Genomic DNA, 27,873 nt, shown 5'->3' on the forward strand with positions numbered 1-27,873 from the left:
TTCATGTAAAACTATTTCTTTTCTTTGTGATTCTCCTTTCTATTAATCCTTCCATCTGACTCACTCCATTTCAAGCCTTTATCCTTAAGCAAATGTTGCTCTTTTGACTGGGTATTCTGAGTAGTGAGGACCTCCTTGGTGTTACTGTTCACTTTACAGGCCTTAACTACTGTTTGGCTAAAAGATGAGGCACAGGAGTGAGTTTTGCTCCAAGTTCGAAGGGGGACTAAAAGCCATAGTATTAGGGTTTGCAAGATTCTCTGTTGTACCTATAAAGTTGGCATTTTTTATGGGTTTTTTTTGGCATTTTGTTCCATGTTTCCCACCACTCATCCAAGATTTTCTACTTTATTTTAGAGTGGTTAGCAAGGCTAACCTTTAAAGTGGCAGACAGTCATGTCTTTTTTTGTAAGGAGGAGCTGGTAGGATCAAATTTATTTAGCAGTCAAGCGAGTAAGCACTGTGCCTTCAGGACTACCTGCTCTCAAAAACTCACTTCTGTCAAGTCAGAACCAACTCAGAGCTACCCTCAGCTGGGTTTCTGAGGCTGTTAAGTCCCATGGGAGGAAAATGCCCATTTCTCTTCTGGTTGTTGTTGAGTCTGGTGACTCCAAACACCAGAGAGGGAGGGTTTTTAGGTGAGCGGCACTAACTCCCCAGGGCCTATGCCACCAGAGCTCCCGTTCTACTTAGTGAGGGTAGTTAATTCCTTGCCTTGCTTCAGATAGGTGCTGCATAGTGCAGGTTCCAGTTCTCCCTTTTGGGCCATTAAATGATTACAGCGAAAAGCTATTAAGACGAATAAGTCAAGATACTGTTTTAAAAGTTTGAGCTTCGGCGAGCTCTGGTGGCCTAGTGGCAAGAAGCTGCAACTGCAATCTCAGAGGTGCACGGTTCGAATCCACCAGATGCTCAGCTGGAGAAGAAGGAAAAATCACCTCCTGTACCAGTCAGATCTGATTTGACAGTACACACCAAAAATAATTAAATAAAATAAATTTTTAAAAAAAGTTTGAGCTTCAACATAAAACAGAGGTTCAAATAAAACAAATCTGACTGCTATCCACTGAGAATTATTCTGAGAGAAACAAGAGCAAAACAGCTTAGAAATAGGTGAGCATAAGGAAAACAAGAAATCTATGAGTGAGGGCTGTGTGAAGGATATAGGCGCATGTTTGAGTACACGTAAACATCTAGGGTAGGAAGTATTTTTGCCATTATGAGAACTGATTTATAATTGTTTTGCTTTCATTCATTTATTCATATACATTTCCTACCCTCCCGCCTCCCTTTTTGCTCTGTATTGCTTGCTCTGTTCTTAATTGTTAGTTTTCATACACGTAATGTCTAATTTTTAATTCTGACTGTCTAGCTCAGAAGCATGGTTAAGTCAACTTGTATTAGCTCATGTTTAAGAGGATCCCATTCTTTGTTTTTTAAAAAAACAGTGTAATTTCCATTTTATTTTCTTTCAGATGAGCTTTTACTTCAGCCTTTTAAGGAATCAAATCTTTACATGGGCTTTGGTGGAAGTCGAGGAGCAGCACCTGAAGATCTAAATCTGTGTAGCGGTCCTGGGATTCACAAGAATGGTTACTCTCCACCTTGCTGTGAATGGCACAACTCACACAGCAGTGCAGTCTCACAGAGAGCTTTGGAAGCACATATGCATCTGCCTCTATTGTATTTCAAATGATGAACTTCTTAATTGTCTTTTCGTTGGGCATGCAGTGGGCACAGTTTGTGCACTGAATAAGCTGTATGTGGCTACGGCCCTTTCTGGTAGAACCACTGTTTCCCTTTTTGTCATCTTGGAGGTGAGAACCAGAGAGCCCATTCTAACTTAAAGAAGAAAAACACGATACAAACAAGTGAATAAAACCACTCTGGAAAAGTGAAGCTCATTACTTGACTGCTTTACAGTTTGCAAATTGTAGAAACAGAGCCATTGTCGATCATCGAAGGACCAGTATGGTCTTCTGTGGTTCATCAGGTATCTTACACACAGTCACATCACAGCTTTTCTTCACTTGGACACTGACCATGTTTCCAAATGAGTCCAGAAGGGGCCTGGCTGGGTCCTGTTATCTTCAGGTGCTGTGGTCTTCAATGCTGACGGTAGTGAAGGTGCTAAATGTCTTGATAGAGAAGGTCATATTTGGGGATATTTTTAGGATCAATAGGGCTTTGGACAATAAGTTTTCCTCTCATTGCACCTCGATAGATTACTTCAATCAAATCTATGAAGTCTTGTTTGGTTTTGAAACTTCCCACAAACTTAGTATGATCTGGGGACCTGGGTAGCATAAAAGAAAAAAATATCTACTTTGAGAATTTTTATAATTACTTCCAGAGAAACAAATGATGGCAGTTCTTAATTTTTCTTCTTGGCAGGGAAGGAGACACAAAGTGCAGTGATGATTTTTGCTTTTGTGACTAGAGCGCCATCTGTTGGTCAATGCCCTGGTGCTGTGGTCTCTGGGCTAGGCTGGAGGCTCTGTCATGTGAAAAGCTGCTGCTTCAGTTTACTTTAGCACTCACTGCACAGATTCTTATCAACAGCACTTCCTAAGTGTTAGCATGAGCAGAGCCTGTCTATTTGTCGTTGGTTTTCGTATCTCTGAAAGCTTATCAACTAGAGAAGTGAATTCACTTTAAACCTTCAAGCGAAGATACTAATATATGTATTTGTTGTGTGTACTGTGTATGTGTGTTAGTATTAAAATACAGTCTCCCTATATAAACATTTCATACAAGGAAATATATGTTTTAGCTATATGTGTTTTAGTATTAAAATATGAAATCTCCTTATAGAGACTGTTCATACAAGAAAATCACTATTAAGGCCAGAGGTCAAATTTCGGTGTATAGCCTTCCAATCTTTTATTATTATTATTATTTTCAATCTTTTCTATTATATATGTGTATGTATATGTGTGTTTTTCACAGTAAGGAGAATCAGACTATGCATACTATTTTATAACATGCTTTTCTCAATGATCCTATTTCTTCTAGGTTGTTCAATGTGCACTAACATCTAGGTTTTTTCCTAAGTATTAATTTGGAAAGTAAATGGGCATAGCCAACTTTGTCCACTTTAATGATTATTTTCTTTAAAGAAATTCCTTGAAATGCAATTTCTGGTTAAAGAGTTTAAGCTCTTTTAGGTTACGCAGTGTCATAAATGCCCCTCTGGAATGTTTGCATCACACTAACATTGCATTAACCATGTTCCAGGAGATTTAAAGACATACTACTTTAGAATAGATGGCCAAGCAGGTACAGGGATTAGGCAAGTGAACAATGCAATGAAAGCAAGAAACAGTAAGAATTACAGATCTACTCAACAACTAAGAGGATGCTGAATGGATGGCACTGAAGGCATTCTTTAACAGAAAGACTTTGCACAAATAGGACTTCAAAATTCTTCAGAAAGGAAACTTGACAAGAGAAGCAGGTCTTAGTTTGCTGGAGAGAATCTTCCTTTTATAACTGCAAGCTATCAGTCCTCAAAGTTTAAGAATAAACAAATATTTTGCTTTACATTAAATTCCTCTGGAAAACTTTTAAAGCTATTACTATATTTTCTAGCTGAGGGATGGTTAGTGCTTTACAAACTGTACAATTTTCTTATATTTAAGTAGGAAATTAAAATTTACCACTGATACCTGAAACATTCATTTTACATAAAAAAGTTTTCCATGAAAAATTAAAGAGGGTATGGACTGAAGAAATATAACCAATTTAAGATCACAGGGCCAATGCCACATGCAAACAGGTAAGATGCTGAAATGACTTACAGGAAACATTTGAGACGTCAATAATCAGCATAAAATCACCAAAGAGGAGGAAGACAAGGAGAGGTGCACAAGAGTTCTAGTTACAAGAACAAGAAAAGATTATAATAAAAGTCATGTCAATCTCACTTACCCATAATCTACTTTCATATGCTGCCCATTGAAGAAAAATACAGTGGATGGAATATAGCTGATGTCAAAATACTGAGTATAAACTGGGGTTTGGTCCACATCTACTAGGTATATAGAAGCCATTTTACTCAAGTCGGATGATGTTTTGGAAAGCTACAAATGAAGAGAGAAATATAGTTAAAATTATGTGAGAGGGTTAATGTCTCATCTGTGAAACTTCCTAGTAGGACAGAGTATGAAAATAACACAGTATTTAATTTGAAATTAATTTCTGGGCCAAGAATCTAGTATTTTCAGGTTCTACATTAGGCTACATTAGACATGGTATAATATACTTGCCTCTGTGTCTGCATCACTGTTGACAAAGGGTCCTGTGTAGAACTGTGTGAATAAATTTTTACCCTACTTTTTATTTCTTATGAAAGAAATCCATGCTCACTTAAAAACAAGTGAACTAATAAAAACCTCACAAATATAATGGAGATAGTAGCGATTTCTCTATCTGGCCTTTACTATGTGCCAACTCTTCTAAATGTTATCTCCTTTCATCCTCAGAATATTGCTATGAAAGAGGTACTTTTACAGTTCTCACTTACAGATGAGCAAACTCAGGTTATATAAAGTAGATAAAGTAATTTGTCCCTGGCCACACAACTTTGTAATAAGTCCTGGATATGAATTTAGAGAGTTCAGGTTCAGAGTGTGTTATTAACCTCTGAAATATTCTTGCCTTCTTAAAGTGGAAGGTATACTTTCTGGTCTGCCTTCCTCTCCCCACAAGCTCAATATACCACAGACTCATTTTCAAACAGAGCAATAATTCTTACACCTGAAACACATGTAAGGGTATGATTGGTGGCAGCAACAGAAATGGAAGGAAGAGATCTTAGTCTTACATCAAGCAATCTCCACCTTTATGGGGATAATAATAAACTGTATTTGTTCCATATACTCCCTTCTACTCTCTTTTTCTCTACTCATCAGAGTATCAGGACGTGCAGTGCAAACAGAGATTATCATCAGACACATATCTGAGGCGGCAATCAAGATGGAAATGAGTATCAGCAAGCAGTTTAAATACAAGCTCTACAACTGAGCAGTTCTGTGGCTGTGGGAAGGGACTTGCTCTCCTTCATGTTATTATCCCACCTGGAGCATGGGACTTATAATTCCATCCTTTGAATTAGAATATATTTATAGGCACATGTTAATAATGTTTTCTGCTCTTGTGCTGCCTTGTCGATGAAATGGAGCTTGATGGTAGCTAACTGGGAAGAGCACCCAGACAGATTCAGGACAATTAGATTTGGGGCTTCATATCAGAGGCAGGAACATGATCCACTCTTAATCAAACTGATTATGATCATTTATATCTTCTGTTCCTGTCTGCTCCCCTTCATCATGCAGTTTGAAGATATAATGTAGAAATTTTGAATAAAAATCATTTCTTTTAAAAATTCACTTACAATATCATCTAGCTGCAAGCAGACGGAATCCTCATCTCTTCCAAACCGGAGAACCAACACTTTCTCTGCGGTACCTTTTATGGCCTGGTCGACTTCTTTTTTGCTCGTCAGCTTGGGCAACAGGAAGCTCATTTTGAAATAATCCAAATAATAATCCTTACTGTCAATTGTAAAACAAAATTAAATGTTTAGAGACAGTTTAGATTGAGCACATGAGTCCTAATTAAAAGAAAATTAAGAGTAGGTCATATATTGTTTAAAAAGAAAGTCTACAGAACTGGATATCATAAGCTCTTTTTCCCTTAAGTTTTCCCTCCTCTAATTCAGTTCCCATTGGTCTACTTCCTCCTGCAACTTCCATCATATATTTGTTACTAGCATTTTATGTATCTACAGTACAAATATGGAATCCTAGAGTCAGCTGTCAGAGACCTCTCCAAAGTACTGAAGAGCAATGATGTCAGTCTGGAGACTAAGGTGTGCCGGATACAGGCCATGGTCGTTGCAATTACTTGCTAAGAATCAGAAAGCTGGACAATGACTAGGGATGATAGAAGGATAACTGATGCCTTTGAGTTGTGGCACGGGAGAAGAGTATTGAATATACCACAGACTGCTAGGAGAACAAACAAGTTCATCCTGGAGAGGGTGAAGCCAGGCTGGTCCTTGGAGGCAAGGATTCTGAAGCTTCATCTGACACACTTTCGACATGTTGCAAGGTGGGATCAGTCCTTGGAGAGGGACGTCATGCTTAGGAGGGTGGAAGGAGAGCGCAGGAGAGGAAGAACTTCGATGAGGTGAATTGATTCAGTGTCTGGGGTAATGGGGATAGGCGTGTCTGAGACAGTAAGATTAGCACGGGACAGACCAACCAGGGTTTAGGGCTGTTGTACATAGGGTCACTGTGAGTCGCAGGCGACTAGACGGCCCATAACAACAACAGCAGCAGCAACAACAATTTTTCCCTTTTCACTCAAACGACAGCCTATTGTACCAGTGTTCCATCAAGAAAAGTGGTCATTTGAAGCCAGTTCCATGAAAGCAGGTTATAGGAAAGTAAGTGCAGAATTCCGGGCAGATAGTGGTGGAGCCAACGAGTTGCGCTGTCAAAGGCAAGCTTTTTGCTCTGCGGGAGAAAGATAAGATGGGTAATCTCCTCCGTGTGATTTACTGCCTCTGAAAACTAGCTGAGGGTCAGCTAGGACTCGTTTCCGACTCCATGGTACACAACAACAACAACAAAGTGTAAGTTCCATATTATACAGAACCTCAATGTACGTGTACACATTTGGTTAGAAAAATAACGAAGTAAAAACTCTAAACACTAGCAGTGGTTACTTCTCAGTGTGGATACACAGGTGCTTTTAATAAACTTCGGGGTATGAGTGACTTTTCTAAGCATTCCACGATTAACATGTATTCTGAGAAAAAAACCCCCAAAACATTTGATCCATCTTTTTTAAAAAAGCACACAGTTCAAATCCAACAGCTGCCGGGAGGAAGGACGGGAAATTTCCTGTGCGATTTACTGACACTGCAGGTCAACTATGAATCAATTCCGACAAAACCCATTAACACAAAGTCAGGGATGATGATACTTTATACGTACAAGTCACCTTCTTCTCTTCCAAAACGGGACTGTTTAGCAAATAGGACTCCTTTCGTCTTTCTCTACTAACTCAGGGAACGACTTTAAGCTTACAGAATCCAGCGGCTGTTGCCTAGCAACCTTCCCCCGCTCCCCAGGACCACATCCGGGGAAAGAACGGAAACAGAAGACTCACGCGCGCAGCGGATCAACAACACTCAAGCTTCGGTCTTTCGACTTCACCGCCCCTAGTGAAGTTATTCCCGTGAAGCCCCACTTTTCCGGTCCTGACCGGAAACCATAACGTCACTTCCTGTCGTAGTGACTATGACCCGCATCTCTGAACTTAACCAGTCTTAGACTTAGAGGCGGGTCGTTTCGTGGGGTAAACGTGATTGGCTCTGTCTTTGACAGCGCCTAGACGTAGACTCTTCAGCGTAGCCAGCCGGGTCGCTATCTGTCCCAGAGTCGTTTGGCTCCAGGAACCGGCGTTTTCCGGGCTGTTCTCGATGGTATTTCTGGGTGGATAGAAAGGCCGCGTAAGGCATTATGGGTATAGGAATGGCCGCTTTCAAGGGATCCTGTTTGGTTGGGGGTTCTTAAGCGAAAGGCAGCTGCAACCCAGAATCTAGGGCCTCAGGACCTGGAGAGCTGGTCTCGTGAGTATTCCTCATTCCTTCCTACCCGGCCAGTTGAAACCCCTCCCAGCGGCCGGTAACGATCCCTTGCTCAGGTCCAGATTTCAAAAGTCTTTCTCAGTCTTGCCTTGGGAATGTTGTGCCCTTTCTTGCCTGCCCATGCTGCTCTCCTTACTCTTAGCAAAACTTGCATCCTTCCGAAGCTCTCCTTGAGTGATGCCTGGCGGGCCCGAGTCCTGTGTTGCCTTCCTCTTTCCTCTCTTGGTGGTATCGCTCGCTTGTAGGTAACTTGGTGGGGATCTTCTCTACGAGAATGCTGTTGTTGTTAGGTGCTGGCGAGCCGACTACGACTCCTAGAGACCAATTAACAACAAGTACGAACCTCTCCCTATCCTGTGCCATCCTCATTGTTTCTGTCCGGATCAAGCCCGTTTTGGTAGTCACTGGGTCAGTGCATCTCGAGGAGGGTCTTCCTCTGTTTCTTTACCTTTCCAGGCATGCTGTCACTCTCCAAGCACTGGCTGTATGCCCATAGTAATTGAGACTAGAATGCCAGTTACAAAATGTAAAGGCTTTCTGCTTTATCCTAGTGATTGGCTCGGAGAATAATTGTTGAAACACTAACGGCAGCTTGTGTGTGTGTGTGTGTGTGTTCACTGTGCTTCTCTTAGTTTTTGTGGTATCTCTGCCATTTAGTCCTTTTCTAGAATCGAACTCATGATGTCTCCGCCCCCTTAACATTTAATTCCTGTCAGGACTCCTTTTCTTGTGTTACAGGTATCTTTGCCTGCTGTTTGTAAACGTGTTACTTTTTTTTTTCCCTTTGATATACTGACATTAACTTATTTATTCACCAGACTTTTATCAATGGACAATATCATTAAGATACACGAGACTCCCTTACCTGCATGGAATGACATTCTAGGGGTGCATTTATTAAACTACTGTGGGGTAAAACCTGTGTATATCTCTGTCTTCCTATTTTGATTTCCTCAGATTTATACAGTTGTCACCAACATGTATCCCATCTCTTTTTTTGTTCTACCTGATGATAGTTTAAAAATATAACTCTTGTTCATGGTTTGTGTCTAGTCGATTTAACAGTGCTCATGGTATAGAGCAGGGTCTGTTCATTAAAGCTTGGCAGAATATTCTGAATTCTGGTGGTACTCTGCACCTCCACAGTGTATCTGCGTTACAGACTTGTTGGGATGAGGACATTTTGGGCATGTACTCAGAATAGGTGTCTGCAATGCTGTGCAATGAGAAGGAAAAGGAATTTTTATGATTTGAAGGCTAGTCTTACAGTCACTTAAATAAAATATTTCCCAGAAATATCATTTCCTAATCTAAGGAGTTTTTCCCCAACATTTTTGGTGAACATAGTTATTAAATAGATTTTGACTGCTATGAAGTAACTATTTTCTGCGAAACATTCTGGTCTGTAGAAAAAAACAGTCCACCTGAGTCTGAATAATACAGATGGCAGCTGTCTTCTCCTGCTGTAGCAGAAATACAACAAGATGATGGCTTTGACAAACAGAAATTTGTTCTCGCATCATTTAGGACCCTGTAAGTCCAAATTCAGGGCGCCAACTCCAGGGGAAAGCATGCTTTGTCAACCTAGGGAAGGGGCCTTGTCATCTTCTTTTCCTGGGTCTAAGAACTCTGTCTTGGAAAGCATCGCTGTAGGAGCTCTGGTGGCCTAATGGGTAAGAAGTTGCGCTACTAACCCAAGGGCATCCAGTTTGAATCCACCAGCACCAGGAGAAAGATGATCATTCTCCTCCTCTGAGATGTACTGCCTCTGAAAACCCACTGGAGGGCCAGCTATGACCTTTTCTGACTCGGTACACAACAACAAGAGTTACTCTTGGTCTTGGAAGAAGTATAGCCAGAAGGAATACTCCTTAGAAGCAAGGGTGGTGAGATTTCATCTCACATACTTTGAACATGTTATCAGAAAGGCATCATGCCTCATAAAGGAGAGAAAAGGAAGACGACTCTCAATAGGATGGATTGAAACAGTAGCTACAAGAGTGGGCTTGAGCAGAGCAGGGCCTGGGAGGATGGCTCGGGGTTGGGCGGCATTGCATTGGATCGGCATGAATCAGGGCTTGTTCTATAGCACTGAACAACAACGGGAGCTTCTGAGTGCAGGGTCCTGGGACTAAAGGATGTGCTCCACTCCTGGCTCTTCTTAGTGGTACTGAGGCCCTGCCTCTCTGCTAGCTTCTCTCCTTTTATCTCTTTAAGGTAAAATCGAATGCATATCACAACCTGGGAAAACTTACTTGTGTCAGATCAAAGGGTATCTTAAGGGAACATAATCCAATCCCTGACAAATCTTTTGGATTTTGCCAGTGACTTAACTGAAAATTCTTGTTAGTAGGTATCCTTGTCTTATTGCAAGAGGAGGAAAATTACTTATCCTTGATTCGTGAGCAACTCATAGCTGAACCTCTAATAGGTTTTCAAGGCCTGTAAATCACAGGGAGGAGCCTGCCTTTTTTTCTCCCAAGGAGCAGCTGGTGGATTTGAACCATGTGCCTTCGGATTGGCAGTTCAACTCCTTAACCAGTAGGCCACCAGAGCTCTGAGGAGGAAAAATTCATAGCCTAAGTAAATCTTAAGAGCTGAGCCTAACTTTCCCTTCTCCTGTACCAAATTGTTTGCCTTCTTTCCACAGAACTCTTGGAGCCTGTGATGGAGGATACCAGCGAGGATGCTTCAATTCATCGGTTAGAAGGCACTGATCTGGACTCTCAGGTTGGTGGTCTTATTTGCAAGACCAAAAGTGCAGCCAGTGAGCAGCATGTCTTCAAGGCCCCTGCTCCCCGCCCTTCCTTGTTGGGATTGGACTTGCTGGCCTCCCTGAAAAGGAGAGAGCGAGAGGAGAAAGATGATGGCGAGGACAAGAAGAAATCCAGAGTGTCTTCCTACAAAGACTGGGAGGAGGGCAAAGAGGACCAGAGGGATGCAGAAGAGGAAGATGGTGACCAGTCTGGCCGAGGTAGCCGGAAAGACAGGTAAAGCCCTTAGGAAAGGTTCACTCAAAGGAAATGAAAATGGTGACCACAGATATAACAGTGTATTTCTCTTTGTTTTTCTGTTGGCCACTTAGAGCTTTTTAAATTTTATGATTGTGTAATGGTACGCGCAGGTTGGAATTGCTATTATCTTTATATTTCTGGGGAGAGTTCAAACGTGACTAGAGAATAAGTGATGTAAGTTAGAAATGGTTTGGGTTGTTGCCATACGTAAGTTGGCCATAAGCTTCCCTGGTACATGTTGGCAGATGCGCCAGAGAAAAATAAGTGGAAGGGACAGGTGACTTGTTTGGAGTGAAGCCAAGAGCTACTTTTGGGGCTGGTTGTTTCTCCTGTGGAGGGGCCCTTTTATCAATCACCCTCACCTTTCAGACATTATCGACCTGCTCGAGTAGAGACCCCGTCCCATCCTGGTGGTGTGAGTGAAGAGTTTTGGGAACGCAGTCGGCAGAGAGAGCGGGACCGACGGGAGCATGGTGTCTATGCCTCGTCCAAAGAAGAAAAGGATCGCAAGAAGGAGAAATCACGGGACCGAGATTATGACCGCAAGAGAGACAGAGGTACGCTGTCAGCCATCGTTTTTATTCCTGTAACCATTTGAATAAACACGTCGGCCTTTTCTTGTTGCAAGAAGTTTCATGATGCTAATTAGTTAGGAGCCCTGGTGGCCTAGCAGATAAGGAGTTGCACTGCCAACCAAAACGCAAGTGGTTCAAATCCACTCTGTGACAGAAAGATGGGCAGTCTCCTTCCGTGTGAGCTGCTGCCTCTGAAAACCTGCTGGAGTCAATTCCTACTCAGCACGTAACAGCAACATTTGTAAGACAGGACTCCTTGGCTGGCACAGATGGTTAAGTGATTGGCTGCTATCTGAAAGATTGGTGCTTTGAAACCACCCAGAGACAACATGGAAACAAGGCCTAGTAATCTATTTACTTCTGAAAGGTCACAGCCGAGAAAACATGACAGACTACAGTTCTTTTCTGAAATACATGAGGTTGCCCTGTGTTGGAATTGACTGTGATGGCAACTGGTCATTTGCAGGATGTTTTTTAAATGCTTGCCTGCTAACTCAAAGGTTGGTGGTTCAAACCCAACAGTCTCTCTACAGAGGACGTGGTAATCAGCTTTGTAAAGATCCTCAGCCTTGGAACCCAGTGAGGCAGTTCTGCTCTGTCCTTCAGGGTCACTAGGAGTTGACGCCGACTATCGGGGTTTTTATTTTGCTAGGTTTTGACCTTATTAGAATTGGAAATAAGGGGCGATTTAAGAAAAGCTGTGGCCAGAAACGTAGTTGTTTGTTTGAGTGTGTAAATCTTTTTGTGAAAATTCCAAATAAAAGGTGCAAAGTTGATTAAGAAACTCGAGAGTTTACAGTGTGATTGGTGATACAGTAAAGACAGTTTCGGGAGCAAAGCTTGACATAGAATCCTGACCTTGTTTCCTATTCAGTTTGATAGTACAAACTTGTAACTGTTTTAAATAAAAAGTTTAACCATAGACCCACACTTACCACTTTTTAAATTTCTTGCGGGAAAAGAACTGTTACTGTAAGTTTCAAATTTTCTAGCCAGTAACTAGTTTTTCCTCTTGGAAGAATGGGAAAACAGGAGGCTCAGGAGCCAGTGATGGCATAATAGCAGTGCTGATGACACCTGTGAGTGAGGGCTAGAAGGCCCGCCCTTTCTCGAGGGGACGGCGGTGTGAGCTGGCACAGGACACATGCTTGCTCACGTACCTTGGGGCTCTCCACAGATGAACGCGATAGAGGTCGACACAGCAGCAGGTCGGAACGGGATGGCGGATCCGAGCGCAGCAGCAGGAGAAGCGAACCAGAGAGTCCCCGGCATCGCCCCAAAGGTAGAATTTGCCGTTTCCTGATCATGTTTTGTGGAGGTTCAAGCTTATGAAAAGTACAGCCAATGACTGCCATGCGCAGTGAGTTCCCTGTGGCAGGGATTCTGCCAGGAACCTCTTGTAATACATGGTTCAGGGTCAGGGGCCCTGAGCACCTCCCAGGATGGATGTGTTTCCTCGGGGGAGAGGTTCATTTACTGAATGGACAGTTTGCCAAATGGCAGTAAAGAGTGAGAAAAAGAGAGAGGGGAGGAAGATTTCTTCAAAAGAATTCTTATATTCAAAAGAGATGTAGTCACAGAGACAATTTGAACATTTCTGAAAACACTGTTAATAAAAGAAAATGGCTCCATTAAAATCAAATGCCTTTGACAACTGTCTTAATCCTCCTATCCGTTAGGAAGAGATACTGGGGCTTATGAACAGTAAAAGCAGTGAATTTGGGGAGGGTGCGATGTCTTGGTTAAGTGAACTGTTTCCTGAGGACGCATGTCATTTGTGGCTCCAGATGCTGCCACCCCTTCAAGGTCAACCTGGGAGGAAGAGGACAGCAGCTACGGCAGCTCGAGGCGCTCCCAGTGGGAGTCACCCTCCCCCTCGCCTTCCTATCGGGACTCCGAGAGGAGCCATCGGCCTTCCACTCGAGATCGAGATAGGTGATGTCCTGGCCATCTGGTTTCTCTGGGCGGGTGGGCACGGGGTGGGCGAGGTGAGGCGCAGGGATCCGGGCTGGGGCACAGCTGGCAGCTGGGGAGCATGTCTCAGCTTAGTGGCTGCTCAGTGATGCAGGTAGTGCTGTTTCCAGGTCTGTCAGGAGTAAATACTCAGATGACACCCCTCTACCTACCCCGTCCTACAAATACAACGAGTGGGCAGACGACAGAAGACACCTGGGCTCCACGCCGCGTCTGTCCAGGGGCAGAGGTAACTCATGGAGGGAGCTGGCGGTGGGAGGCAGGCCCTCTGATTCCGGTGAAGTGGGGCAGAGGCGGCACTTCTGGGGCTTTATGGCTTTGCAGGTCTGAGCTTGGCCTCTGGGGATAAGCTGGGTTCCTGTCGACTGAGCTGCTGTGTCTTCTTCTTCAGGACGGCGTGAGGATGGTGAGGAAGGAATTGCGTTTGATACAGAAGAGGAGCGGCAGCAGTGGGAGGATGACCAGAGGGTAAAACATCGTTGAGGGGCTGACCAGGAGGTGGGAGTGGGGGGAAGTGGGCTTAGAACGCAGGAGCCATCAGGGACACTAGTCATTCTGTACTTTGGTGAGGTTGTGTGGTTATTTACTTACTTTTGGACCCAGGAGTCTCTCTCCAGAGGCACTAGCTCCACAGGTCAGCCCTAAGTGTTCTTGTTAGGTGTTGACGGCGATGTGTGGTCATCTAAGAGGCTCTCTCGTGGGTCGGCTGCACCATCATACGGGTGACTCGTGTTAGAGGAGGGTGGCCTCTCCCTGCCCTCTAACCAGGGTCGCTCTGTGCTTACCTACCACACGTCTGCTCCGTGCTGACCCTCCCTGCTTTGTCTTACATAACCTTGACCCCCCCCTCTGTGTCCCTTTGCCCCATGCCTTGCAGCAAGCTGACCGGGACTGGTACATGATGGACGAGGGCTATGATGAGTTCCACAACCCGCTGGCCTACTCTTCTGAGGACTACGTGAGGAGGCGGGAACAGCATCTGCATAAACAGAAGCAGAAGCGCATTTCAGCTCAGCGCAGACAGATCAATGAGGTCAGGCCACCTACAGCGGTTGGAGTGGATTTCCAGCAGAGTGGGGGTCAGGTCGAAGGACCAGAGTTTGTCTCCCCATTGCCCAGAGGTGTGATTTAGGTGCCTCTCTGGAGGTGGGAGAGGGCTCCACACAGACTTGTCAGTAACTTATGAAATCCCCAGCACATGACTTGTCAGCTTCACAGTATTCCCTTGAGGTCAGCTGTTGAGGGGTGCTGTCATGTGTCCCCTCATTAATGTGACAAGCTCTAGCTCTGTGCTGAATGTCAGGGACTGTCACCATCTCTGTCCTTGCACGGAAGAAGGTGCTACTTTTTGGAACATGTTACTGGAGGTGATTTGGGATGAGTGACTCTTAGCTTGAGGAGTTGCAGAGCTGAAAGGCCTGTGACAGCTCTGTGGGGACCCACGGCCCTCCTGTCCGGACCTGGGGGTCGACCTGCTCGGTGACCTCTGTTACTCACCTTCTGATTGCAGTCTGAGTGTGGCTGCCACTGTGTCCTCACAGGATAATGAGCGCTGGGAGACCAACCGAATGCTCACCAGTGGTGTGGTCCATCGCCTGGAGGTGGATGAAGACTTTGAAGAGGACAACGCAGCCAAGGTGCATCTGATGGTTCACAACCTGGTGCCTCCCTTCCTGGACGGGCGCATCGTCTTCACCAAGCAGGTGAGCGGCACCTATGTGACTGGAGAGGAGGCACGAGGGAGACCCAGAAAGGAGGGAGCGAGTGTGTGGAAGAGACTGTCTTGTTGATTTCAATGATCAGTGCCGATTTCTTTTTCCTCAACCTCCTCCAGCCAGAACCTGTGATTCCCGTCAAGGACGCCACCTCTGACCTGGCCATTATTGCTCGAAAAGGCAGTCAAACCGTGCGGAAGCACCGAGAGCAAAAAGAACGCAAAAAGGTTGTTTTCTCACCTCCCAGGGTGGGAAGTCATGTGTTTTTCTTGTTTCTAAAAAGCTATGCTCGGCCTTGCAGCTGGGATTCCTTAGGAAGGGAGAGGGCGCACGCAGGGCGAGGGTCAGCCCTGGGAGGACGGTGCTGCTTTCCTGTCCCACACTGAGTGAAAGCACCCCCGGGCTTACCGCTTGGGGCCTTGGGTCCCCAGAGCTGGAACATGCTGCTTGGCGCCACCGCTGCTCCTGCTGGGTGGAACCTGCCCACACACCAGGCTGGTTGCCTTTGGCCCACAGGGACACGACTGCATGGAATGACTTGCTTTCTTGTCTTTTTCAGGCTCAGCACAAACATTGGGAATTGGCAGGAACCAAACTGGGAGACATTATGGGTGTCAAAAAAGAGGAAGAGCCAGATAAAGCTGTGACAGAAGATGGCAAAGTGGACTACAGGTAGGCTGTTCCAGGCCAGCGGTGGGCTGCCCTGGAAGCGGGGGGATCTTGAAGGCAATGACTCTGGAACTCACAGAGCTCATGGCTTGGGGACGTGAAAACAGCTCGTCACTCTTGACTTTAATGCAGACAGACATTCTTCCATCCTTCCTGGTTTCTCTGTCCACCATCTACCACTTTCACTCAGTAGAGTTCCAACCACCACCATGACCACTAGTGTAAGCTTCTCTGTACAGCTGACATTAAATGCTTCCACAGCAGTTCCATGAAGAAATGGCTAATCCCATTTCCAGCTATTTGGTAGAGCTCACCTGGCTAGGAAATGGCAGAGTAAAGGCCTCCCCCGGCCGGCTAGCATCAGCCCATGCATTTAACCACTGTGCTCAGCTGCCATTCACATGTTCATTGTAGGGGGCTGGGCTCAGATAGCATTTCTTAGATATCAGTTATCAGTTCTATGTAAGAACTGTTTTTAGCAGGATTCTACAAAGTGTTGTTTTATTGGGTAGTGACTTCCCTGTTCAAATACACATTAGAGGAAACCGGGTAACAGCTTATTGGGCTTCTTGCATTGGCTACACCCCCCTGTTCTTCGTGAGCCTCCTTTCAACACACTGAGCTTCTAGTGAGTGAACGATATTACAAGTCCCTAATTCTCTGTGTTCCGGTGAGAAATACCCTAAAGGAGAACTTGGTCAAGCCTTCATCAGTCTCTAGTTAATAAATATGGATTGAGAGGTAACTGGGGGACTGACTGAAATTAGAAATTGGCCGAGCTTGGTGTAGGGATGATAGAGGAAAGTGTTGGCAGAGGGCGAGTTTCAAGGACTTTGTAGACTTTTGTGGTCCTGAAGGGGGGTCTTTGTGCTGTTCAGTCCCGGGATGTTTACGCACATTGCGCATTTGAGTGCATTCAGTAGGTTGTGTAGGTAAACACCAGCTGGGACTTTGCTCCTAATTCTCTGAAAATGACACCTGGTGGGCTCTGTCTGGCCTAGACAGGGGTGCTTCACACCATGACTCCTCAGTGGAATGGTATGGCTGTTTTGCCCCCTGGAACTGTGCTGCAGTCCTCCAAGGGTCCTGCAGTCCTCCAGGGGTCCTGCCGTCCTCCAGGGGGTCCCGCAGTCCTCCAGGGGTCCCGCAGTCCTACAGGGGTCCTGCAATCCTCCAGGGGTTCTGCCGTCCTCCAGGGGTCCTGCAATCCTCCAGGGGGCCTGTATTTAGCTTATTGACCTCAGGGTGTAGACTGCATTGTGGGTGATGGATTCTGACAGCATTTCCAGCCCCTCAGACTAAAGGAGATTACCCTCCAGGTTCCTTTAGCGTCTTAGAGATTTGTGCCTTGTAGAAGTAGTTTGTATTCGAGGTGTAGGAGGAAGAGTACCAACCCAGTCAGGAAGGGAAGTACTAGGAAGTCAGGCAAGGAACTTAGGCAGCTGTGTGTCCACAGGACGGAGCAGAAGTTTGCAGATCACATGAAGAAGAAGAGTGAAGCCAGCAGTGAATTTGCCAAAAAGAAGTCTATTCTGGAGCAGAGGCAGTACCTGCCTATCTTCGCGGTGCAGCAGGAGCTACTCACTATCATCAGGTAATTCACCCCCATGGATACAGGGAAAATGGCCCAGTGTTCCGAGACCCAGAGGCCAACCTGCCACATTGTGCCATCTGCCAAGCCCAGGCCAGATCCACTGCTGTGGAGCCGATTCTGACTCTTAGTGGCCTTCCCTTAGGACTCTGAGGCTGTAAAGCTTTATGACACGCTCTCCTTTCTCCCTCAGGGTTGTTAGTGGCTTAGAACCGTGAACCTTTTAGCAGCACCAGAGCGCCTATCTTCAGATAACAAGCAGAGCCTAAATTCACACTAACCCTGGTGTAGGCAGACTGCGTTCAGAGGTCTGGGGGTTGATTCTGAGATGCTGAGTGTCAGTTCTGGAGAAGAGGCTGGGTGATGCCACTCGCTGCCTTTTGGGTGGCTCGTTGCAAAACAAATGCTGAATGTGCTTCACTTTGTTTGTAAAACCAAAAATCCCCTTTAGATTTATTTTGAAAGTGGTGGAAAGCAAACTTTTGAAAAGCAGGGAAGCCCGGTATGGACTTTGGTGTCTTCATTTGTTTCCAGCCTTTGTCAGAAGCTCTTTCTTTATGCTTTACATCGGCTGGAGAAGGGAGTCCTTCTTTTTTTCTCTAAGCGTCCTGGGCAGCACCACAGGAATGAATGAGTACGCTGTCACTCACGTTTCGCTTGCTGGCACCTCCCTGTGTTGTGCCTGTCGGTAGAAGAGCTTTTCCTTGTGAAATCCTCCTCTCACACTGGCCTGATCTTAGAGCAGTGAGACTCGGAGATGGCGGGTGGCACGTTCTTCTTGGATCTGATCTTTCACTGATTGATTAGCCCTTTGCTTCTCTTCCTTGTAGAGATAACAGCATTGTGATTGTGGTTGGGGAGACAGGAAGCGGTAAGACCACTCAGCTGACGCAGTACTTGCATGAAGATGGTTACACGGACTATGGGATGATCGGATGCACCCAGCCCCGGCGTGTGGCTGCCATGTCGGTGGCCAAAAGAGTCAGCGAAGAGATGGGGGGAAACCTTGGCGAGGAGGTAAGTGGACGTGAAGGTGAGCCGTGTGGTTTATTGCCTGACAGCTTTGATTTATGAGGTGTCATCTGTTTAACTATCAGTCTGCATGGTGGTTGCACAAAGGTAGTGAGTTTTAAACCATCTAAATGACCCTGCAGGTGGGTTATGCCATCCGATTTGAAGACTGCACCTCAGAAAACACTTTGATTAAATACATGACTGACGGGATCCTGCTCCGAGAGTCCCTGCGGGAAGCTGACCTGGATCACTACAGCGCCATCATCATGGACGAGGCCCACGAGCGCTCTCTCAACACCGATGTGCTGTTCGGGCTGCTCCGGGAGGTGAGGGCTGAGGAGCCGGGTCCCCGCGTGTGCGGCTCTGACCTGCACAGGGCTGGTGGTTAGCGGCTGAGGAGCAGCCTGGCTGCCTGGGTCTAGACTACAAACAACAAAGAGGTACCTGCCCTGAGACGTCCAGGCTCCCGGGTTCAGGCCTGGGGTTGCCGTTGAGTCTGTTCTCGCTCGGTTGAGTGGCTCCTGCCTCTCCTGGCGCTGGCTGCGTGTGTTTGGTCTTCACTGCTGGCAGTCAGCTCTGACTTTGGTTTTGTTCTGGGCGGTGCTAGTGAGGAAGCCTCTGACCATCTGTTCATTTTAGGTGGTGGCTCGACGCTCAGACCTGAAACTTATTGTAACATCCGCCACCATGGATGCTGAGAAGTTTGCTGCCTTTTTTGGGAATGTCCCCATCTTCCACATCCCTGGCCGCACCTTCCCTGTTGACATTCTCTTCAGCAAGGTACTGGGCCTCTTGAGTTAACAGGTCCTGACCTCTGACGGGAAGCCCGAGGTGGGGCGTCGGCTGCATACGGAGCTGGGGAGGATTTTGCGTGATTGGTGGGATTAGTGGGGTGGCCTGCAGCCCTAAGACTTGGGAACTGTGCTCTGGGAGAGGTCTTTGTGTGTCATTGTTTCGTGATTGCTTAGTGACAGGGCTCAGGGAGACAGTGGGGTTCCTTGCGGGCAGCCCAGCCATAGGTGTAGCCTGGTGAGTTCTGGCCCCTGCCAGTGGCTAGGCCTCCAGCTTAGGGAGGGCGGCCTCACCCTCATTCTCAAAATATGTTCTCAGACCCCACAGGAGGACTACGTGGAGGCGGCGGTAAAACAGTCCTTGCAGGTGCACTTGTCGGGTGCCCCCGGGGACATCCTCATCTTCATGCCTGGCCAGGAGGACATTGAGGTGTGTACCTCTGATGGAGAGTGTGGTGTGGCTGAGAGCTAGGGGTGCAGCTTGCTTACGGCTCCTCTCGGCCTTCAGGTGACCTCAGACCAGATTGTGGAGCATCTGGAGGAACTGGAGAACGCGCCTGCCCTGGCCGTGCTGCCCATCTACTCCCAGCTGCCTTCTGACCTCCAGGCCAAAATCTTCCAGAAGGTACAACAGCAGAACGTCCGTCTTGGGTTCTCATCCTTGTACCCTCTAAAAGCAGGCAAGAGAGACCTAGACTCTTAATCTCCTTGCTTCCCAGGAAGCAGCAGAAAGGCTAGTTCTTTCCCAGCAGGGGGCTGGAGGGGTGGGCTCTGCCCCCCGTGGGGAGTGTGCTCAGCTGAGGGACTTTCTCTCCGTGTATCTGCTCTGTCTAGGCTCCAGATGGTGTTCGGAAGTGCATCGTTGCCACCAACATTGCCGAGACATCACTGACTGTTGATGGCATTATGTTTGTTATCGACTCTGGTTATTGCAAATTAAAGGTAAGAGAGACATGGGTCCTGGCTCTTCCCCCAGAGCGACCTCGGGGTAGGAAACCCTGTACTGGGCTCTTAACCCTGGGCAAGGGGTGCACATAGAGGTGGGGTGGTGATGTTGAGGGGCTTTCCATTCATAAGTACTGGTTTTGCTGTTAATTTTCCTTTACTTTGGAACGACTTGATGAGTTAGATAAGTAACAGTAGAGGCCACCAAGTTAGTGTTAATGAGCGTGGGTGGTTCTTGAGGCTCCTGGCTCTGGAAGGATGTGTGGCCTCTGTTGCTGAGGTCCATCCCTGGACATCCTGTAACAGCAGGATTTGGGGATCTCGCCGCACAGCTGCCTCTCTTTCTTCCTCACTCTGTCCTGAGCTGTTCTTTGCTCCTTTTAGGTGTTCAACCCACGGATTGGCATGGATGCTCTGCAGATCTACCCCATCAGCCAGGCCAACGCTAACCAGCGCTCAGGGCGAGCTGGCAGGACGGGCCCAGGTCAGTGCTTCAGGTAGGAGCCCCGTGCCTGCCTGCCTTTGGGGGCAGTGCTGGGATTGCCAGCTGTGAGGCTGGGCAGGTGGTGTGGTGGAGGTAGCAGGGTCAGCAGGGGTGCTGGCCGCCCCCAGGCCGACTCCTGGCTGTGAGACCTGGGGTGTGAGTGACCTTGAGTCTTAGGCAGACCCTTGTCGAAGACCCTTGTCGCCTTCTCGCTGTAGAACAGCAGTTACAGGAGCCCGTCTGCCCTCAGAGCAAGCCTCTTGGTGAATCACGTCACTGGTTCTTTTATTTCTAGTTACTCGCTGCTGCTTCTACTTTTTAAAAGCATGTTCATTGAAGACTTTAAAAAAAATATTTAAAGAAGGAGGTTAAAAGCCATTGCTAATCCTAGTCCCCAGGCTCATTGGTTCAAGACATAAAACTGGCATATGGGAAACTGAACTAGAAGGATTGAGAGGATTGGGCTGTGAATAGGCTGAACATTAAAGGGATTAAAAGACCATGTGGAGGAATGCGGTGTGCCCTTCCCTTGGGGCTTTCACCTGTGTGCCTGTGCACCTTCCACTGAAGGGTTCCGGGCGGGCGGGCCGGCTGAGTAAGGGGTTCACCGGGGCAGCACACTGGTGGCCGTGGGACAACCAGGATCGTCTTCTTCCTTGGCAGACTCTACACCCAGAGCGCCTACAAGAACGAGCTGCTGACTACCACGGTGCCCGAGATCCAGAGGACCAACCTGGCCAACGTGGTGCTGCTGCTCAAGTCCCTCGGGGTGCAGGACCTGCTGCAGTTCCACTTCATGGACCCGCCACCGGAGGACAACATGCTCAACTCCATGTACCAGCTGTGGATCCTCGGGGCCCTGGACAACACAGGTGAGGCCTGAGCCTGGCCTGGCCTCGCGGGCCCAGGTTTGGGTTTCCCCTCTCTGAATGCCTGTCCTCACTCCTCCCTCTAGGCGGCCTGACCTCCACTGGGCGGCTGATGGTGGAGTTCCCGCTGGACCCGGCCCTGTCCAAGATGCTCATCGTGTCATGTGACATGGGCTGCAGCTCCGAGATCCTGCTCATTGTCTCCATGCTCTCAGTCCCCGCCATCTTCTACAGGCCCAAGGTGAGGGGCTGGTGGGGCTCGGGGGCGGTTGTGGAAGTTTGTAAGAGCTAAGTTTTTAGTCCGATATGGCTGCGTCTGGGGCCTCACATTTTAGGATGAGCACTGTTTGGTCATAGTTATGTTTCGTTTGCGTGGAGTGTTAAGGGCAGTGTGTTGGGGGGTGTGCCGTCGTGCTGACAGCGTGAGTCTCTCTGGGGTGTGCTCAGTGGACCTGGGTCTGCCCTTGGTGCTTAGTCTCAGGATTCTCGTTCCCTCCCTAGGGCCGGGAGGAGGAGAGCGATCAAATCCGGGAGAAGTTTGCTGTCCCTGAGAGTGATCATCTGACTTACCTGAATGTCTACCTGCAGTGGAAGAATAACAATTACTCCACCATCTGGTGTAACGATCATTTCATCCATGCCAAAGCCATGCGGAAGGTGGGGCTGAGGCCCCGAGGGGCAGGCTTGAGGAGTGGGGTCAGGGAGGCCAAGTGCCACCCTGCCGACTGTGTGTCCCTCTCTAGGTCAGGGAAGTACGGGCTCAGCTCAAGGACATCATGGTGCAGCAGCGCATGAGCCTGGCTTCGTGTGGCACCGACTGGGACATCGTCAGGAAGTGCATCTGTGCTGCCTATTTCCACCAGGCTGCCAAGCTCAAGGTGAGTGAGTGCAGGGAGCCGTGGGTGCCTGGCCCTCCCTTTCCTCCCCCCAGCCTTCCCCACAGCGGTGCGTTTCCTTTCCAAGCCTGTACTGGTGATTTTAAGGGACAGGGAAGCTTCCCAGAGGAGCAGCGCGTGCCTGACAGGCCTTGTTCCATCTTCTCTAGGGAATTGGGGAGTATGTCAACGTCCGGACAGGGATGCCCTGCCACTTGCACCCCACCAGCTCCCTCTTTGGAATGGGCTACACCCCGGACTACATTGTGTATCACGAACTGGTTATGACCACCAAGGTGAGTCGTCACTGAGGCTGCTGGTGCAGCATAGGCCACGCTGGGCCAGGCTGCAGCGACACGCCCACGCCCCTGAGTTCTCAGCTGGGAAGACTTGAGGTCACAGGGGAGTTTGAGGTTGGTTTTCAGTTGGAGATTTGGGACGCTTTATCAGTTTAACCTCTCCAAACAGTGATGTCAGTTCAATAGATAGGATTGACCCCCATTACCTAGGAAGACCACCCCCTTTGCTATCTCAGAGGGTATCCTGAGGGAATTTTGCCTCATGGCTAAGGAGCCATTTTTCTCAAGTGTGGTGAAATCTGAGTGGGAGAAGGGATTAACAGTCCTGTCTTTGGCTCGGGTTCCTTCCCACTTAGCTGCTAATTGTGGACTTGCCCTTGGGAGGGAAGGCCAGAAGCACCAGCCTTCAGTGACCGTGTCTACCACCGCCCTTCTGTCCGCAGGAGTACATGCAGTGTGTGACGGCTGTGGACGGGGAGTGGCTGGCTGAGCTGGGTCCCATGTTTTACAGCGTGAAGCAGGCAGGCAAGTCACGACAGGTAAGGCACTGAGGCAGCCTCACGCTGCCAGTGTCGAGTCATTCGTCTCCCACCGGCTTGTCCACATTTTCCACTTATTTTTCTAGAACATAGTAAGCATGCTCTTGGCATCATGCCATTTCACCTGCACATACTGAAATATCGGATCTCTAATTAAAGTGCTTAAGCGTAACCTCCCTGCCATTGTCACCTCTAACAAATCTTCACTCTTGCCTCCGTCTTCAGACTTTACTCACATTACCCAGTTAGCACAAAGACAGCTGCTTGGTATTGATCTGCTGGCGTTAGGCTCCAGCACCACATTCGGTTATTATGTGTTTTACATCTTTTATCCTAAAACAGTCTCCCTCTACTCTGAGTAATACGGATTTATTGGACAAATGAGGTCACTTGTTCTGCATTTGGTACGCGGCTGATTGCTTCCTCATGTGGGGTTTGTCTGTCATTTTTCAGTGCAGGTTTACGGAGCAGATGTGCTGTCTGCTCAGCGGTTTGTACAGTCTGTTGTGTAACATTATCTATGGTTCCCTCAGTGTAGAGCACTCTTCCACTTCCTTCCTGGATGCCCTCTTTCCTTTTGCCCTTTTCTTTTCTGCCCTTTGTTGCTCTCTGAGCCTTGTTTTGGGGCAGATGCTGCCCCTTTTGGACACATTGATTATTTTGTGGAGAACCCTCCCTGTGCGTGCTGCTGTTCACTTTATCGACTCTTTTATATGATTACAAGGGCTCCTTGGGCGTGGTTTCAGTTCCAAGTTTAAAGGGTCCAGAGGGTCACAGGCTAAGGGGCTCCATCATGGTGGTCTTCAGTGTGTGCCTCTGTCCTGGCTATTTTCATTCAGCTAGTAATGAAAAGCTCGATTAGACCAGGCTTAGTCATCTTAGGGAAAGGTGCAGAGAGACTGTGCTGTGTTTTCCATTAGGGTCCATCCAGTCGGACCCAGCAGGAGGTCCCATCAGGAGAGCTTGGTCCCCCTGTAATGATGCCAGGGATGACCAGCACCTCCATTATCAGTTCTCCTCCCAGGATCCGTTGATGACCCTTACCTAGATCCAGGACCTGGGCTCACCCAGTGTGCTCTCTTTTTTTAGTTTTCCTTCTTTTTAGCATAGTTCTCCCCGTGTTGGACCTGTACATCTTCCCTCAGGCCAGTGCCTCCCAGCCCTGTAGTAGTGTCTTCCCCATTTCCTGTATTTCTGGCATAGTTGTGAATTAGATTAAAAAAAAAGCAAGCACTAGTATTTCATGCAGATAGGATCAACAATAAAAAGAAAAAAAAGAGTGGCAAAGTTAATCTCTGGTAAGAGAAACTTCAAGGCAAAAATCATCATAAGAGACAAAGTTGTTATATAATGATTTAAAGGTCAGTTGAACAAGAGGACATAAGAATGCTTGGTGTCCACGTCCCTAGTGATAGAGCTGCAAGGTACATAAATCATTTCTTCAACCGATTGGAATATAGAGAAATAGAAAACTCCACAATAATAGTAGAGGCGTCAATACACTACTTTTGATGAAAGGCAGATCGATGAGAAAGAAACTCAACAAAGATGCAGAACTAGCCAGTGGAGTTAACCAGCTAGACATACATGGACAGTCCTCTCAACAGCACAGTACACACCCTCCAGGCCGAACGTCCTCCAGACTAGACCACGTGTTAGGTCACAAAAATGAAAGCAGTTTATCGAATCAATGAAAACTGGGCTTTGGCTTCCAAAGCAAAGGTGGACATGGTGTCAGTCTAAGTGTCACATGCCCCTCCTTCTCAGAGGTGGCCTGGTCCGACCGGTTCTCGGTTGGCAGTAGCCCCGTCCTGACAGCCCCCAGCCTGCCCAGCCAGTGCCCTCTTGCTTTTCTAGGAGAACCGCCGTCGGGCCAAAGAAGAAGCCTCTGCCATGGAGGAGGAGATGGCGCTGGCCGAGGAGCAGCTGCGAGCCCGGCGACAGGAGCAGGAGAAGCGCAGCCCCCTGTGCAGTGTCAGGTGAGCCTGCCCCCGGTACACTCCTGACCTGGTAGTATGTGTCTCAAGGCTGGATGCAGGGTCTTAGAGTAGGGTCTGTGAAAGGGGAAGGAAGGTCACTGACAGGAGCCCGAATGGAGGCCGAGCTGACACTCCTGGGATGGAGACATATCTGCAAACCTGGTCACTGTCTCGGCCCGAACGGCTGGGTACAGGATGAGTCTGACAGTTACTGACGAGGAGGAGGCTGGACTCCACAGTGGAGAGGGAAAATGAGACCCGTGGGCTTGTGTGTCAGTGGAGCGGCTGCCTTGAGGATTCAGTGCAAGGCCACTCCACAGCTCACCGGGGGAAGTTGGAAGGAGTTAGAAGGCTTAGCCTACCATGTTCCTTAATGGATCAGGATGAGGTGGGCTTCCTTTCTTTTCATCTTCTCCTTCCAATCAAAAATGGGAAAGGAGAGGGGAGCGGAAGTGAGGATAAGATCCTGTAGCTCTCCAGCCTCTTCTCAACATCAGCTGGACTCAGCGGGGCTCAGGCTATTTGTCCTTCTTCGTGTCTTGGGCAGAAGGGAGGAGCCAGTGTCTCCTGACCTCTTCTCCTGTGTCTTCAGGTCTACTAAGATCTACACTCCTGGTCGGAAAGAGCAAGGGGAACCCATGACCCCTCGCCGCACCCCAGCGCGCTTTGGGCTCTGAGCTGAGCTGTCCCTGGGAGGGGATAACCACACTTTGTCCTGAGCCCACTGGCTGGATGCTCCGGGCCTCTGAACAAAGACCCCTCGTCTGTGTACACCTGCCTGTGCCCCTGGGGGAGGTTCCTGCTGAGATCAGGCTCTGCTGTGGAGGGAGGAGATCATCCTTGGTGGAGGCGCTTGGGAGGGGCTGAGGCTGCTGTCTGGCCCAGCGGAACAGCTGAGATGCCACCAGAGCGAAGCGGCCAGATCCAGTGTCGCCACGTAAGCGTCTAAGGGACTTGTGTGACCATGGCTTTTTCAAATTCTTATGTAAAGCAGCAAAATAGAGGGGACTGTAATTGCTTATAATTCAGGATTTGGAGATAAATTTATTGTTTGTAAAATGTTTTTGTACTTGTGACTGTTTTCCCCCCTTCACTGCTCTAATCATAGATGAAGAGGAAAGGTCGAGCACCTGACCTACTTCCCGAGATCCTTGCTTTCAGTTCACTCGTGCGCATGCTTTCACTGGGGCTGATGAGAACAGGGTGTCTGTGTAGAAGTGTCAGCAGTTGAGCGGTCAGAGCTTCGGAGAGAGGGCTCATAGGGGCCCAGGGCATGCTGGACAGATCCTTTACCAGCAGGAAGTGGCCTCCTCAGATGGGGCAGCATAGGAAGGCGTAAAGGGCAAGCTCACATGTGCCAAACAGTCGTGTGGCGAACTTAACCCCTTTTTAAGGAGGACTGAGGAAGGAGGGCTGGGGCTGCCCGTCCCGTCGATGTTACTCTGGGCTCCTTGTCCTCTGGGCCTGTAGAAGATCTGCCACGTAGAGTTCTCTGGACTCAGGTCCCACTGGGAACTGGGAGGGTGAATCATTTGGCTTCTATTCGAAACCATTTCTTTTTCATATATGCAATTCAGACTAGTGCTTAGAACCTTCTTTGGTAATTCCTTAAAGAATTCTAGGCCCTGCTGTTCCTTCTGTCTCTTGTAAGCTGGAGAGCTGGGTGACATGATATTCCCTAAGTTCACTGCCCGTTTGTTGTCCTGTAACTCACTACCTGCTTTTCTCTAGTGTCATCACTCCACAGGACAACTCTGTAAAATATTTGCAGGAAAACTTTGTGAAAATGCAGCGTTCCAGGTGTTCAGATACTGCTCTTGTACCAGCAGAGATGAAACCTTTTTAGTAGTTTCAGAAAGAAAAGGCCTCCTGAGAAGTTTCTGCAAATAAACTTGTTTGACTACATCGTCTAATAATTAGAACTGGAAAGCATTTTCATTAGAGCCCTGTTCTTCAGTCTGTTTCTCCAGAAAGTTTTATCTTATTGTAAACTAAAGGTCACAAGAACAGAAGCACACAACTAACATGCCAACAATCAGAAAGTCTAGCCGTATTCTAAATCAAAAAAGAGACAGTCACCAGCACACAACCACACAACTAACATCAGAGCAAAGCTGCTAGAGACAGCAGCCATGCCATGCGCCTTCACATTGTACTCGGGAAGAATTTGTCCTTCCTGGGTTCTGGAATGGGCGTCCCATGCTAACGTGCTGGTTTACCCATGATTTTTTGTTTTTATCTGACTAGGAAGAGGAGGCAAGAGATTTAAGCTAACCGTTGATGACTGCTGCCTTCCCTCCACTTTGCCTCCTCACAATGCAGACTCTTCTTCCTCTTTATCCTAGCAGCTTGTGCTTCGAATTTCTTAGACTGGACATCTGCATTCTAGATGTGTCCTCAGGTTAACAAAATCCTACCAGAGTAAAAGAGTTTAGCTGTGCGTGGAGTTTGTTATAATGGAATTTTACTTGTATTGAGCTGACTGCGAGAAAATTGCTTAAAGGAGTGAAATATGGTGGCTGGGGATTAGGCAGATGGCGGTCTCTCCATCTCCCACTTGGAAAATGCATCGTTAATTTATCTTCCTTTTGTTTAAGCCTCAGGGTTACTTTTCTTTCTTAAATTTTTTATAGTATAAAGAATTCCAGACCGAGATGGAAATGAAACAGGAGCTAATTATGTCATGTTGGTTTAAAGACAAATCCAGATAATGTAGGAAGCATCTGAACAGGGATTGGTAGCCGCCCAACAGAAGTAAAAGGGACCTGGACCTAGAGCTCTGAGAATCCAGAGGGAACAACAGGGCTGAACACGGACATTCTGGCACTCGTGGGGCAGAGATGTCTTCAAGGCACCAGGAGCTCATGGAGGTTGCTGTGC

The 27,873-nt window shown here is 47.6% G+C and overlaps 2 protein-coding genes across 2 annotated transcripts; one reads left to right on the forward strand and one right to left on the reverse strand.

Moving 5' to 3' along the window:
• Positions 1-2,130: 2,130 nt before the first annotated feature.
• Positions 2,131-5,527, reverse strand: TXNL4B (thioredoxin-like 4B). The gene is made up of 3 exons (XM_006878640.1): positions 5,396-5,527; positions 3,931-4,082; positions 2,131-2,296 (listed from the first exon to the last, which is right to left on the reverse strand). Exons 1-3 carry the CDS (start codon positions 5,525-5,527, stop codon positions 2,131-2,133), a joined length of 450 nt encoding a protein of 149 aa, XP_006878702.1.
• A 4,013-nt stretch (positions 5,528-9,540) lies between these two features.
• Positions 9,541-25,760, forward strand: DHX38 (DEAH (Asp-Glu-Ala-His) box polypeptide 38). Its single transcript, XM_006878641.1, has 27 exons — positions 9,541-9,551; positions 10,309-10,650; positions 11,044-11,231; positions 12,427-12,531; positions 13,037-13,184; positions 13,334-13,452; positions 13,615-13,691; positions 14,101-14,256; positions 14,765-14,926; positions 15,058-15,165; positions 15,498-15,610; positions 17,064-17,201; positions 18,029-18,215; positions 18,353-18,538; positions 18,852-18,992; positions 19,323-19,433; positions 19,512-19,628; positions 19,838-19,945; positions 20,333-20,445; positions 21,096-21,304; positions 21,388-21,542; positions 21,803-21,958; positions 22,045-22,179; positions 22,347-22,472; positions 22,919-23,014; positions 24,872-24,993; positions 25,586-25,760. The coding sequence occupies exons 2-27, from the start codon at positions 10,328-10,330 to the stop codon at positions 25,668-25,670; spliced, it is 3,684 nt and encodes a 1,227-aa protein (XP_006878703.1). The 5' UTR covers positions 9,541-9,551; positions 10,309-10,327; the 3' UTR covers positions 25,671-25,760.
• The last annotated feature ends 2,113 nt before the right edge of the window (positions 25,761-27,873 follow it).

Source organism: Elephantulus edwardii, unplaced genomic scaffold, assembly GCF_000299155.1.
Source record: "Elephantulus edwardii isolate Elephantulus edwardi_28Jun2011 unplaced genomic scaffold, EleEdw1.0 scaffold00001, whole genome shotgun sequence".
In the NCBI taxonomy this organism is placed as follows: Eukaryota; Metazoa; Chordata; class Mammalia; order Macroscelidea; family Macroscelididae; genus Elephantulus; species Elephantulus edwardii.